We start from the raw sequence: 12,123 nt of genomic DNA on the forward strand, positions 1-12,123 counted from the left end.
GACACCGAGCTGCTGCAACCTCACTGATGAACTACACGGACATTACTACTGCTTCACTGAACCGCACCGGCCTCCTCATCCGGTGCTCCCTGAGAAATCAGTTTCCAAAAGCACTCTGCCTGGTGGCAAAGGCCAAGACACCTGAGGGAGAGCACAGCTCAGAAGAGAGGATGTGAAGTGCTGTGTCCTGCTGAGCACAGCAGGGTCCCAGCTCTGCTCCCAGCCAATGCGAACTCACCAGCTGTGATTTCAAACAGGATTTTGTCAATTTCCATCTCTGCTTCCTCTTCCATTTCCTCCTGATCCTCCAAGCTTTCAAAGGTGTCCTCCAGCATCTCCTCTATAATTCCAGCCTAGCAGAAAGCAGAGAAGGCAGTGTGTGATGTGCTTGCAATGTGCAGCAGAGTAAGGACACGCTTCCTACTTCCTCGTTCAGGTTATGCCTATCCAGGCATAACAACACAGACTTTCTGGATCAAGCCCATCCCACCGCAGGAGGGGGCCTAACACCCCTGCCTCCAGTCTAAGTACATATATGAGCTTGCTAAACATGAGCACCTTGTATGCAGGCAGCCAAGATGACAACAGCATCCTGGCCTGTATCAGCACCAGTGTGGCAGCAGAACCAGGGCAGGGATCGTGCCCCTGCACTGGGCACTGGTGAGGCTGCACCTCAAATCCTGTGTTCAGCTCTGGGCCCCTCACTACAAGAGAGACCTTGAGGTGCTGGAGCGGGGCCAGAGAAGGGCACGGAGCTGGTGCAGGGCCTGGAGCACAAGTGTGATGGGGAATGGCTGAGGGACCTGGGGGGTTCACTCTGGAGAAGAGAAGGCTCAGGGGGGACCTGATGGCTCCCTACAAGTGCCTGACAGGAGGCTGGAGCCAGGAGGGGCTGGGCTCTGCTCCCAAGGAACAAGGGATGGGACAAGAGGAAACGGCCTCAAGCTGCACCAGGGCAGGTTTAGATGGAGCTGAGGAACAATTCCTTCCCCAGTGGGTGCTCAGGCATTGGAACAGGCTGCCCAGGGCAGAGCTGGAGTCACCGTCCCTGTGAGTGTTCACACCGTGGAGATGAGGCCTCAGTGCCATGGGTTAGTGGTGACCTTGGCAGTGCACAGGGAATGGTCATACTTGATCATCTAAGAGATCTTTTCCAACCCGGCTGATTCCATGACTGTACAAGCAGTGCACAGGAAAAGCAGTAAGAAAAATGAGGACTAAACACCCGTGTTCTCACTCAGAAACCCTCAAGGTGTCATTGTTGTTCCACATCTGAACATGCTGCAAGCCCACGAAATACAACTGCAAACCTCAGTACAGCACACAGACTGTACAACACACTGAAATCAGTGTTTGACGCAGCTTCCCTTTCTTCTGTCTGCATTTAGGGATTGGACTAGATGAGCTTTGAGGGTCCCTTTCAACACAAAGCTATGATTCTATGATTTGAAAACTCCCTCTGCAGGGTCTATGGCCAAACTGCTCTGGTGCACAGTGGTAAAATGAGTAAGAAATCAAACTGAGTTGCAAACCAGTTTTGGTAGTCGAAAAGATACCAGTCACAACAGAGAACCAGTGCAGCTCACAACCAGAGCACTTCATCCCATGGAGACACTAAGCTGGATGTTCTAAACCCAGTATCAGAGCAGCCATCGTTGCCGAGATGAGACTTTGAGCTCCCTGCTCCACAAGAGGCTGTCAGGGGTCTCAATGAACATTTCCATCCTGAAAGCAGGAACTCCATCCCCCAAGAGCAGGGAAAAGCTGAGGGCCATGGCAGCCACTGGGCACTGCTGCCAGCCTCGCTCCGCTCCTGCCCATGGGACTGGGACAACCAAGCCACAACCGCTCCGCATGGGGATGGATCCTCTTCCTTCCGTCCTCAAACTCAGCAACAGTTTTATACCTCAAGCTCTACACCAAACATGCTGCAAGTATCATCTACTCTGCTAGAGAATCCCAGCTATTAAGTGCTGCTTCAATTTGCATTCATTAGGGCTCACACAATCCCTCTGACAAAGGAGCCACCTGAGTGATCTCACGGCACAGTAAAGACCAGCTCCTGTCCACCCGGATCCTGTTGTTCTAGATCTTACCTTCATCATCTCTTTGGACAACTCCCTCATCGTTGCTTGGATTTCAGGGATTTTGACTAGGTTTTGCATAGCTTTCATGACTTCTGTGCTCTTCTGCAACGAACCTGCTACTCTCAGCACCGCTGTGAAGGACAGGGAGAGGGAAGCTTCAATGATTCATGCACCATAAAGCAGAGCAATGACATCCTCCCTACATGGGCACAGATGTGTTTGAATCGGGCAATTTATTTCAAAAGAGAAACTTGCATCCCCCATCTTCATAGTGATTCTTCCCCTCTGCTCTGCTCTCACGAGAACCCCCTGCAGTCCTGTGTCCAGCTCTGGAGCAACAGCACAAGAGGGACATGGAGTTGTTGGAGTGAGGCCAGAGGAGGCCACGGAGATGCTGCGAGGGCTGGAGCAGCTCTGCTCTGGAGCCAGGCTGAGAGAGCTGGGCTGGGGCAGCCTGGAGAAGAGAAGGCTCCTGAAGGGGAGACATTAGAGCAGCTCCAGTGCCTAAAGGGGCTGCAGGAAACCTGGAGAGGGGCTTGGGACAAGGGCCTGTAGGGACAGGCCAAGGGGAATGGCTTTAACCTGACAGAAGGGAGACTGAGATGAGCTCTTAGGCAGAAGCTCTTCCCTGTGAGGGTGCTGAGGCGCTGGCACAGGGTGCCCAGAGAAGCTGTGGCTGCCCCATCCCTGGCAGTGTTCAAGGCCAGGTTGGACACAGGGGCTTGGAGCAAGCTGCTCTAGTGGAAGGTGTCCCTGCCCGTGGCAGGGGTTGGAACTGGATGAGCTTTAAGCTCCCTTCCAACACAAACCAGTCTGGGATTCTCCATTCATCTCTGCCTTCCTTGAAAACTCAACTGCTGCCCGCATCAGAAAAAAATGCATTGATAGCAAATGTCCTGGTCCTGTACAATTAGCTGGAGCACCCAGGTTGGCTGCAGAGAGATTTGCACCCAGATCATAGGAGAGTGATCCCTGAGGACCTCCTGCCCATATCCCTCACAGCCAGAGGTCTTGCTGGGGCTTTCACCTTCTGCCCAGCACCTGGTAGTGGGAACAACTCTGCCACAATCCCAGCCTGGTTTGTGTTGGAAGGGACCTTAAAGCTCATCCAGTTCCAACCCCTGCCACGGGCAGGGACACCTTCCACTAGAGCAGCTTGCTCCAAGCCCCTGTGTCCAACCCAGCCTACTGTGAGGTTCCTGCTATTTGACTTGGCAGCTTCCTGCTCACAGGGAACTTACCTGTTTGTGTATAAAATGGTCACTCCTTCATGAAGCAAAATGAAGGTACAGCAGATATTTACTTGTCATTTTAATGCTTCAAGAGCCTGACACTTGTAATGTTAACAAACTGACAGAAGGTTTGCCTTTAGTGGTTATTTCCCCAAGATGAAACCAGTTCATACAAACCCCAGACTGAATGTTAGATTCCTTCCTAAGTGGATCAGAACATTCCCAGCAGGATGAAGATGCTGCCGGTGGTAGTAAGGAGGAGGCTGCTGTGTTTCCTTTGAAATGCACCTCAAGGATGGCCACTGCTTTCCCTTCCTCAATCAGGTACATGCAGAGTCATATTTGACCTACCAGAACATTACACCGAAGGTTCACATTGAAACACCTCACTTATCACTCATCCAAGTGTTAAAATCCACTGGCACTGCTTGGATAATGCTGGGTAGGGGGACATGCTCTGACATCAGTAGCCTGTTAACCCCACCAAGTCTTTCCCTGTCTTTAATGCTTTCTGCTCTGCTCTTGTTACAGGCTGGAACACTCCAGAGTCTAGAAAATGCTGCAGGAAATCTATTACAACAGATGTCTGATGGGGATGAGGAATGAGGGAATGTGCTGGTGCTGGAGGAGCACAAAGGACTAAGTGGGGTTTGCAGAGAGCAAAGATATTAAGCCACAAATCTATTCATCAAGGAAATCAAACACTGCCCCCAATTCTCCATTTGGGGCTTAGCGAGTGCCATAAGACTCTTGCTAGAGAAAATGGTTTACCAGATGAAGGGAATCCTAGTGCAGGAAATAAACCTCATGCCACAGATCCTGCCAAAACCAGTAACAGGCTCCAGAAGGACACAAGGATATCGGGCACACACTTGAACTGCTCAGGAACACACTGAAAACATGCCCCAAACTACTGGAAGGAGGTTCTGTTTCAGAGCACACAAACCCCAATGTCACTGCAGCCCTCAGGCTCTGAGGAGAGGTGATAGATTATCTTAGAGGAAACACAATGAGGATCTAGGGAACAACAAGGAGTAGGGACCCCAGGAACTAACTGTGAACTCCCCGGCTGCTTCGGAGCCCAGGGTGGGAAACCATCCACACAGGGCAGTGGAAAGGTCTGCACACTGAAGGGGGTTATTGCCTACAGGGATATGAGACTCATTATGGGATGTGAGGGGAAAAAGTGTTGTGGACTCAGGAAAGACTCATGACAGATCTTTTAAGGGGACTGCAGGAATGTGGCTGGACATGAAGAATTTACTATGGGATTTTTAAGGGAACAACCATAGGGAACACACACACCTCAGGGGCCTGCAGGACCAGGTACCAGCTCAGGCAGAGGAGTTGTTCTGGGGCCAACTATCAGACAGTCAGCTTAGACTGGGCATCTGACAGCAGCTCCTGGAACATCCCATACCTTGTATGCGTGTACATACATGTTCTACTAGGGCACCTTAGTCCTAATCAGCTGAAGAGCAAGACCAGGATTGAGTGTCAGTGCTGTTAATGCCTGTGTGAGAGCTGTGTGTGCCTACAGGGGAGCTGGTAAAGGCACTGCAGTGAAGCATGTGTGGCTGCATATGCCTGCTGGGACCAAGTGCTCAGCCTGGCTGGATGTGGGGACATGGAACTGCAGCAGCCTCATGCCTCTGGGACTGCTATGGGAGGAGTTTCCCTGAGTCCTGAAGCCCAGGAATCAGCTGCCTTTCACAAGAGCAGCACTGCTTCCAATTCCAGCTCTGCCTGCACTTGACCTTGACTCAGACCTCACTTCTAACGCCAGAGGAGTCATTGTGCTTGTGCTCAGAAGTTGTTCTTACCAAGCTGGTTCTTCATCCCCATGAGAACAGAGTTCATGTGAGCTTTGGATGCATAGAGTTTGCTTACGGCCTTTCGGGAGCGGATCAGTTCCTTGGCCAGGATCACACACACATCTTTCTGACCCTTTTTGGCAGCATCCTTTATTGACCGCTTCACCTTCTCCTCTTCCCTCTGGATATCTGGAATACAGAAAATACACAGCAAAGAGTGACAAGGTGCTAAAGGATGTGGAAGAGAAACCAGTCATTTGTTGGGTGGTATTTTCAATGCAAAGAAACATTTCTGCTTGATTTCAAACTCCCTCTGTTGCTCAAAGACCTTGTTCTAAGCTGTTTTACATGTCAGCTGATTAATTCAACTGAATATTAATAAGGGATTTCTCATTACTAGACATGCAGCTCCGTAATTCCCTCTGCAGCCATGAGTACTGTAAATGACTCTCCAGGAATATTCCTGCATTGGGCTGAGCTAAGGTGAATCCTCAAGGTCCAGGAAGAACAAAGCCATTACTTGACTTACAACTTCAGAATGACTTCCTATTAAACTGGCCTGATGTACAGATAGATAAATACTTACACAGACATAGAATGCGTACACACATAGTTCAAGACTGATTTGCTGTTTATAAGGTTACCTCTTCATCACTGATAGTCCCACTACACCAGGAAGGAACAAAGCTGTCACAAGCAGTTTAAAACTCAGTCTCAGAAGCCAGGCAGGCATTTCACTAGCAAACATACCTACCTACATCAAAGCTTAACCCATATGACCACCTTCAAGGGAATTTGAAGGCTGCTGCTGTCACTTTCTAAAGCCCTGAATTGTGTTCTTCTTAAGATACATTCAGAAAGGATGTAGAAGGTTGATCTCACAGAGTTACAAAGCTTTAGATGTACACTGCCTGCAGAAAACAGCATAACAACTTCTACAGTGAATTCCTAAGTTACTGAGAACTCTTAATTCCTGCCCAAAAACGCCTTCACCCTTGCAGACAGACCTATTTATTCCCCTTGTCAGGCACAAGTCGTGGACCCTCAACTGGACCCCCAGCCAAGTCTACACTTGTGCCTAAGGAGTTAAGGTCTTGAGTTTCTGCTGCTCACCCTTTAAACACACGTGCATTAGGTGTTTGTGTGAACTGGCATATTCAGAGCGCAAGCTGGCTGGCACCAAAGCTATGGATGATTCATCAGCAGAAACTACTATGCTGGTAAATTGTTAGATACAACTTAAAACAGCCTGTTCAAACTCTCCTGGTATCCAGCTTCATTCCACAGCTATCGTAAGAGCATGCTGGTGCAGGAAAGCTGGCCTAGGCCTGTACTACATGAGCACCAAATAACTGGATGCAAAATATTATGCAGTAAATAACATCGTTTCTGCAGCAAATCTGATGGGACTGCTCACATCTGCCTTGTCAGGTAACACTGGCTGTGTACCTCAAAAAGCCCAGAGTAAGAAATGCAGGAACAAGCAGGGGCTGTATCAACCCCCTTCCTTCTCCAGAGCGAGCAACAAACCAGCTACTGATGAATGTGGATTTAAGAGTCCACAAAAAATTAGCCTAAAGCAAACAGAGAATTCAGACAGTAAGGGTTAGATTCACCTTCCTGCAAAGAGCTGAAGGAAATGACCAAGAACCATTATTTTCTAGTAAAGAAACAATTATTTCTGTTCAAATTTAGGGGGGGTTGAGTCTTCTTGATTTACATCAGACAGAAGTTACACGTAGGCAGGAATCAGAAGTTGCCATTTCATGAAACAAAGGCATCAACATACTGTGCTTACTGGCAGATGCCAACTGAGAGACTTCAATGCAGCTTCTCACGTGGGAGTTAATGAACCCTGTGCTCAAGGTGAGTCATTCTCTCAGTATCAGCCCATGGTGTCTTTATCCTAAAGGAGATCTGCAGGATCACAATCAGGAAAACACACTCCTTGCTGCTTTCCCACTATTATTTGGGGGAATGTCCAAGGTTTGAAGACTTGTATGTCAGACATGGGAGTGAGCCGAGTCCCAGCGTATCAAAACAGGTAAGAAACAGCAGAAGTGAACAGGAAGCACCAGCAGTGCTCCAGCAGCACTGAGGAATTACATTCACGTTGTCATTACATTCACTTTGTCAGGCTAAACCCACCAAAAGCATCGTGTCACTACAACCCAACTAGCACAGGGTGGCCCCATACTCGAGTACATGCTTTCACTTGCGTGACAAACTGCTAAATAGGAAATAGTGGCACAAATATGTGACAAGTCTTTGAAGGTCAATGCCAGCTATGCGCCTCTGGTGAGCCAGAGTCCCTACAGCCCTCCCTCTGCAGTGCGACCAAGCTCAGACACAATGCAGTGCAAAGCACTGTGACAGAGACTTGCAAACTGCATTACTCCAACTATATTACCTCAAAACATTCTGTTCTGAAGCCACAAGGATACCTTTCATGTCTTCAAGCCCTCCAAGCAACCTACACCGAACAGAAGTCACCACAGAGCAAGAGGCCAACCACAGATGGCTCAGAACAGCGTGCTCTTCTATTAGTAGCTGCACTGACCAGTCAAGTGTTGGAGCAATCCCAGCCCACAGGTCATCCCAGGTGGATCCCAGTGTTGCTGTATCACAATCCCTCTAGTACAGCCTTCCCTGAGGAAACCAAGGTCCCAGCTCAACACGCTGACACAGAAATTGCAGTGATTTCCTGTGGAAGTCTCAACTGGAGTGATAAAGCATGGCAGAGTCTAACAGCCACATGAATATCCTGAAGATATTCTGCTCTTTATTTTAATGGGAATTAACAGAATAGCAGATAGTTGGTAGCTAGCCTAAGCAATTTCATGCTGAAATGCACCTCTTTGAATTTAGCACTCTGAAATATATATGCAGACATGTTTAGAGCTGTAATAGTAATTAGACTTACATCTACATCAAAATACCAAGCTACCACATAACCCAGTATCTATATAGGCCATTACAAGTATTATGGCATGTGTAAAGCTGAGAGAAAACCATAATGTCAAGAAGCCATCAATTGTAAGCACAAGGGTAGTTTGCTCCCAGGGAGGATGTGACCTCTAAAACAGACACTACTAACAAGATCAGCCACACTGCAGCTCTTCTTTGCCCAATACAGCCACATGAAGTGCCTTGGAGAACATAAAACAACTCACAAGTGGAATGAGCATCACTGTATGCTGGTGTCCTGCAGGAGGCACAAACCCTTGTCCTCATTTGGAAAGTGAGGAACAAGGCAGACTTTGCACTGCACAAGCACCTCTCTCCAACCAACTTGTACAAATCTACAAGTGGGAGCACATACAGACCCCACCACTTCACCCTACAAGTGTGTGGCTGGGGATCAAGGCAGGAATGGAGAACGTACTCCTTGAGGAGTGACTCAAACCAGGAGTGTGCCTAATCATAGAACCACTGACTGGTTTGGGTTGGAAAGCACCTTAAGATCATCCAGTTCCAACCCCCTGCCATGGGCAGAGACACCTCACACCAGACCATGTCACCCAAGGCTCTGCCCAGCCTGGCCTTGAACACTGCCAGGGATGGAGCATTCACAGCTTCTTTGGGCAGCCTGTTCCAGTGCCTCACCACCCTCACAGTAAAGAATTTCCTCCTTATACCTGACCTGAACTTCCCCGGTTCAATTTACACCCATCACCCCTTGTCCTATCGTTCTAGTCCCTTCTCCAGCATCCTTGTAGGCCCCAAATAATAACCAGATGCTGACACTGAATACCCTCTACCAGCACATCCCATGGACCAAACCTGAGGGCAGGGTAGAAGACAAAAAGGGGAAAACAGAATCTAGCCCCAAACCTGTTTTCAGGGATAGTGGGCAGAACAAAATCTAAACTAGTGTCTATGTGATAATAACTCCTCTGCCTTTCAAGACATCTTCAAGGTGTAACACTCATCATTTAACAGCAAAACTCCCACCGAGAAAAGGATTTTGTTCTTTTCCTCTCTCCTGTTTGTAATTTCCCCAAGCTGATAGCAGCTACTTTTGGTCGGCATGTGCACTACGCCCCAGTACATACCTGTGGAACTCTCTACATGTGGAATTATATACCACACCAATACCATTCATTAAATCCATGCGGGTGGAATTCTGGATAATAAATCCCATTTGAGAAGACGAATTAGACTTAAGAGGATTATGTCTTACTGGAAGCATACAATATTCAAGTTCCTTTGAAAATATTACTTGGAGAACTTCACAGCAACATCATTTTGTGGCACAGACTAAGTCTGGCTCCAGGATCACATTCCTCCCCCTCCTCCTTTATTCCAGATGCAACAGAGCACCCCAGGTGAGCAGATTTCACGGCCTCCCCCAGTTCAAACAAAACCCCCTTGAAGGCAGACAGGGGAAGGAAAAAATGAGACTAAGCACAAACCTCTGATCTGTCTATCAATCACTCTCATTTCTTTCCTTATCTTCAAGGACCATTCATTGACCTGAAAAAGAGAACATGAGGGTTACTTAAAATTCCTACTTTAAAACTATGCTTTCATAATGTGAAGGAACTGAAACACTCAATATCAAAAGAAGCACTTGAAAATGCACCAGCTTTAAGTTATGAGTGATGTTTAAATAGTTCATTACTCAAATAAAACCACCAAACATTGCAGAGATACCACCAATTATTGCAGCCCTCAACATTCAGACAAGGAGTTAAGGAGGACACAATATGTGAACTGGAGATACTCACTGCTGGGCCACCTTCCTACATCACAGTGACATTGCTGTGCATGAGGGATTTCAGCATAAGGTAGAAACGTGGGCAGGGGATGACAGCACCAAGAGTACCACTATCCATTTCAGTCAGAAGGAACCTCAGGAGGTCTCCAAGCCAATGTCCTGCTCAAAGCAGGACTAAGTTCAGAGTTCAGACAGGTTGTATGGGGCCTCAGCCATTGAGTTTTGATACTGTGTGAGGGCAGAGACTTCACAGCCACTCTCAGCATCTCTTCCAACACTTCATCACTCCTGTAGTGAAAACCTTTGCTATGTCCAATACAAAATTCCCCTCTGACCACCTTGTGGTCTATCACAGGGCACAACTGATAAGTACGTGGCTAATTCTTCACTACAACCCCATTAGAGGCAGTGAAAGGCTTCAAACCTTTGCCCCTTCACCTTCTCTTCTCCAAGCTAAAACTACAGCAGGATGCACAGGCTGTGCCTCTGTAATGCACAGTCCCAAAGACACTGGTGACAAACATCATTCTCCCAGCACTACATCACACCCAAGAGACAGCCAGAAATAGTAAGATAAAACAAACCATCTGGACCACACTGTGGTAAAAAAAGTAAACCCACTTTTTAAGCTCAAACAATCCAGACCTGCTATTAAATGCATTGCAGACCCCCAGCTTTGGATGGGCTGCAATGCATCACCAGCCCCTCACAAGGACAGAAGATTCTTGTTTTATATCATAAATAAATTCTCTTCCATCAAGAGAGCACAGAAACGAATCCAGGGCAAATCACTATTCCAAAAATGTCAACCTCTTCCCATCAGCATCTCCTCCTGTGGTGTTTGGATGCTCTCTCCAGCCCTCTCAGGGACAGTATCCTGTGTACAGCTGCTGGCAGACCTGAGGCAAGTGCTGCTGTTTCCTCATCATCTACTATGCATAAATTACTACTCCTTCTTTCTTCTAAACATGCAGTTCAATGCAGCAGGGAGGAAGTTTCTTACTATGAATGGATTTCTCAATCTCACTAACACTTACAGCCTGTGAATCATCATTAAGGCTGCAACATCCAGAGTGTGCTCCTGACAGCAGGATGACACTGGCATTTCTCCCTGGTTTCTAGTGCCTCGGCAAACAGCTCAAGGATGACCCACAGACACACTGTGTTATTGGAATACATGACAAGCTTGTTTGTTATGGAAGGCAAAATAATGTTCATCACACATGAAACAAGGACTTATTGGTGCAGTATAACCACTGCACCAATGTGGTGGGTTAAACAGTTGTCTGCTGCTTTATCCCACCACTGAGAGCAGCAGCCTCCAAGCCCCAGTTCTTGCTGTGGCATCTTCCAACACCACTCATGAATGGAGGAGACTATAAACAACCTGTGTGGTGTATGAGGCAGGTAGAGAAGGGGAAGTACACTGCTGAATGTGTATGTCTCATCTAACACTATCAGCCAACAAGCAACAACTATAACCTGCTCCCCTGAGACTTGGTGGATGCAGAGCGGCAGGGAATATGTGTGACAGGCTGACAGCTGGGCTGGTTCAGCCTCGAGAAGGCTCCTGAAGGGGAGACCTTAGAGCAGCTCCAGTGCCTAAAGGGGCTACAGGAAGCCTGGAGAGGGGCTGTGGACAAGGGCCTGTAGGGACAGGCCAAGGGGAATGGCTTTAACATGCCAGAGGGGAGACTGAGATGAGCTCTTAGGCAGAAGCTCTTCCCTGTGAGGGTGCTGAGGCGCTGGCACAGGGTGCCCAGAGAAGCTGTGGCTGCCCCATCCCTGGCAGTGTTCAAGGCCAGGTTGGACACAGGGGCTTGGAGCAAGCTGCTCTAGTGGAAGGTGTCCCTGCCCGTGGCAGGGGGTTGGAGGTGGGTGAGCTTTAAGGTCCCTTTGAACACAAACTGTTCCATGGTTCTAGGACACTGCAGATCTTCTAAACCTTCACCTTTGGTGTCTGCTTTTTCATTATGTCTAATACATCTGATCTTTCCCCTCACCAAACAGCAGACTTTTTAATTAACACATTAGTAGTGATTTATGAAAAGCAACAGTGAAACCCGTTATTTCATTTCACTGTGCCATTAGATATCTGTAGGCAGCTGCAAACTCAAAAACACCCCAAACAACCCAAGTCCTCAGATATTCATATTGTAAGACAGTCTCTACAACAGGACCTGGAAGCCCCAAAGGAATCCGGAAAGTTACGGAACACAGCAAACAACAACCTAAACCTCCAAGAGCCGCTGGCTACGCCTCCCCAGGCC

General features: G+C 48.0%; 1 protein-coding gene across 2 annotated transcripts in view; it reads right to left on the reverse strand.

The window, feature by feature from the left end:
* Positions 1 to 12,123, reverse strand: part of LOC134166557 (charged multivesicular body protein 3) — a 33,989-nt gene that overhangs the window by 1,085 nt on the left and 20,781 nt on the right. For both annotated transcript variants that reach the window (XM_062624301.1, XM_062624300.1), the window contains 4 exons: positions 9,549 to 9,609; positions 5,143 to 5,322; positions 2,097 to 2,218; positions 239 to 353 (listed from right to left, as the gene is read on the reverse strand). In XM_062624301.1, coding sequence (XP_062480285.1) covers positions 239 to 353; positions 2,097 to 2,218; positions 5,143 to 5,322; positions 9,549 to 9,609 — 478 coding nt within the window. The remainder of the gene's footprint in view (positions 1 to 238; positions 354 to 2,096; positions 2,219 to 5,142; positions 5,323 to 9,548; positions 9,610 to 12,123) is intronic.

This window comes from Pezoporus occidentalis, unplaced genomic scaffold (genome assembly GCF_034315485.1).
Source record: "Pezoporus occidentalis ecotype Australia unplaced genomic scaffold, CSIRO_AGI_Poc_V1 ctg265, whole genome shotgun sequence".
NCBI lineage: Eukaryota > Metazoa > Chordata > Aves > Psittaciformes > Psittacidae > Pezoporus > Pezoporus occidentalis.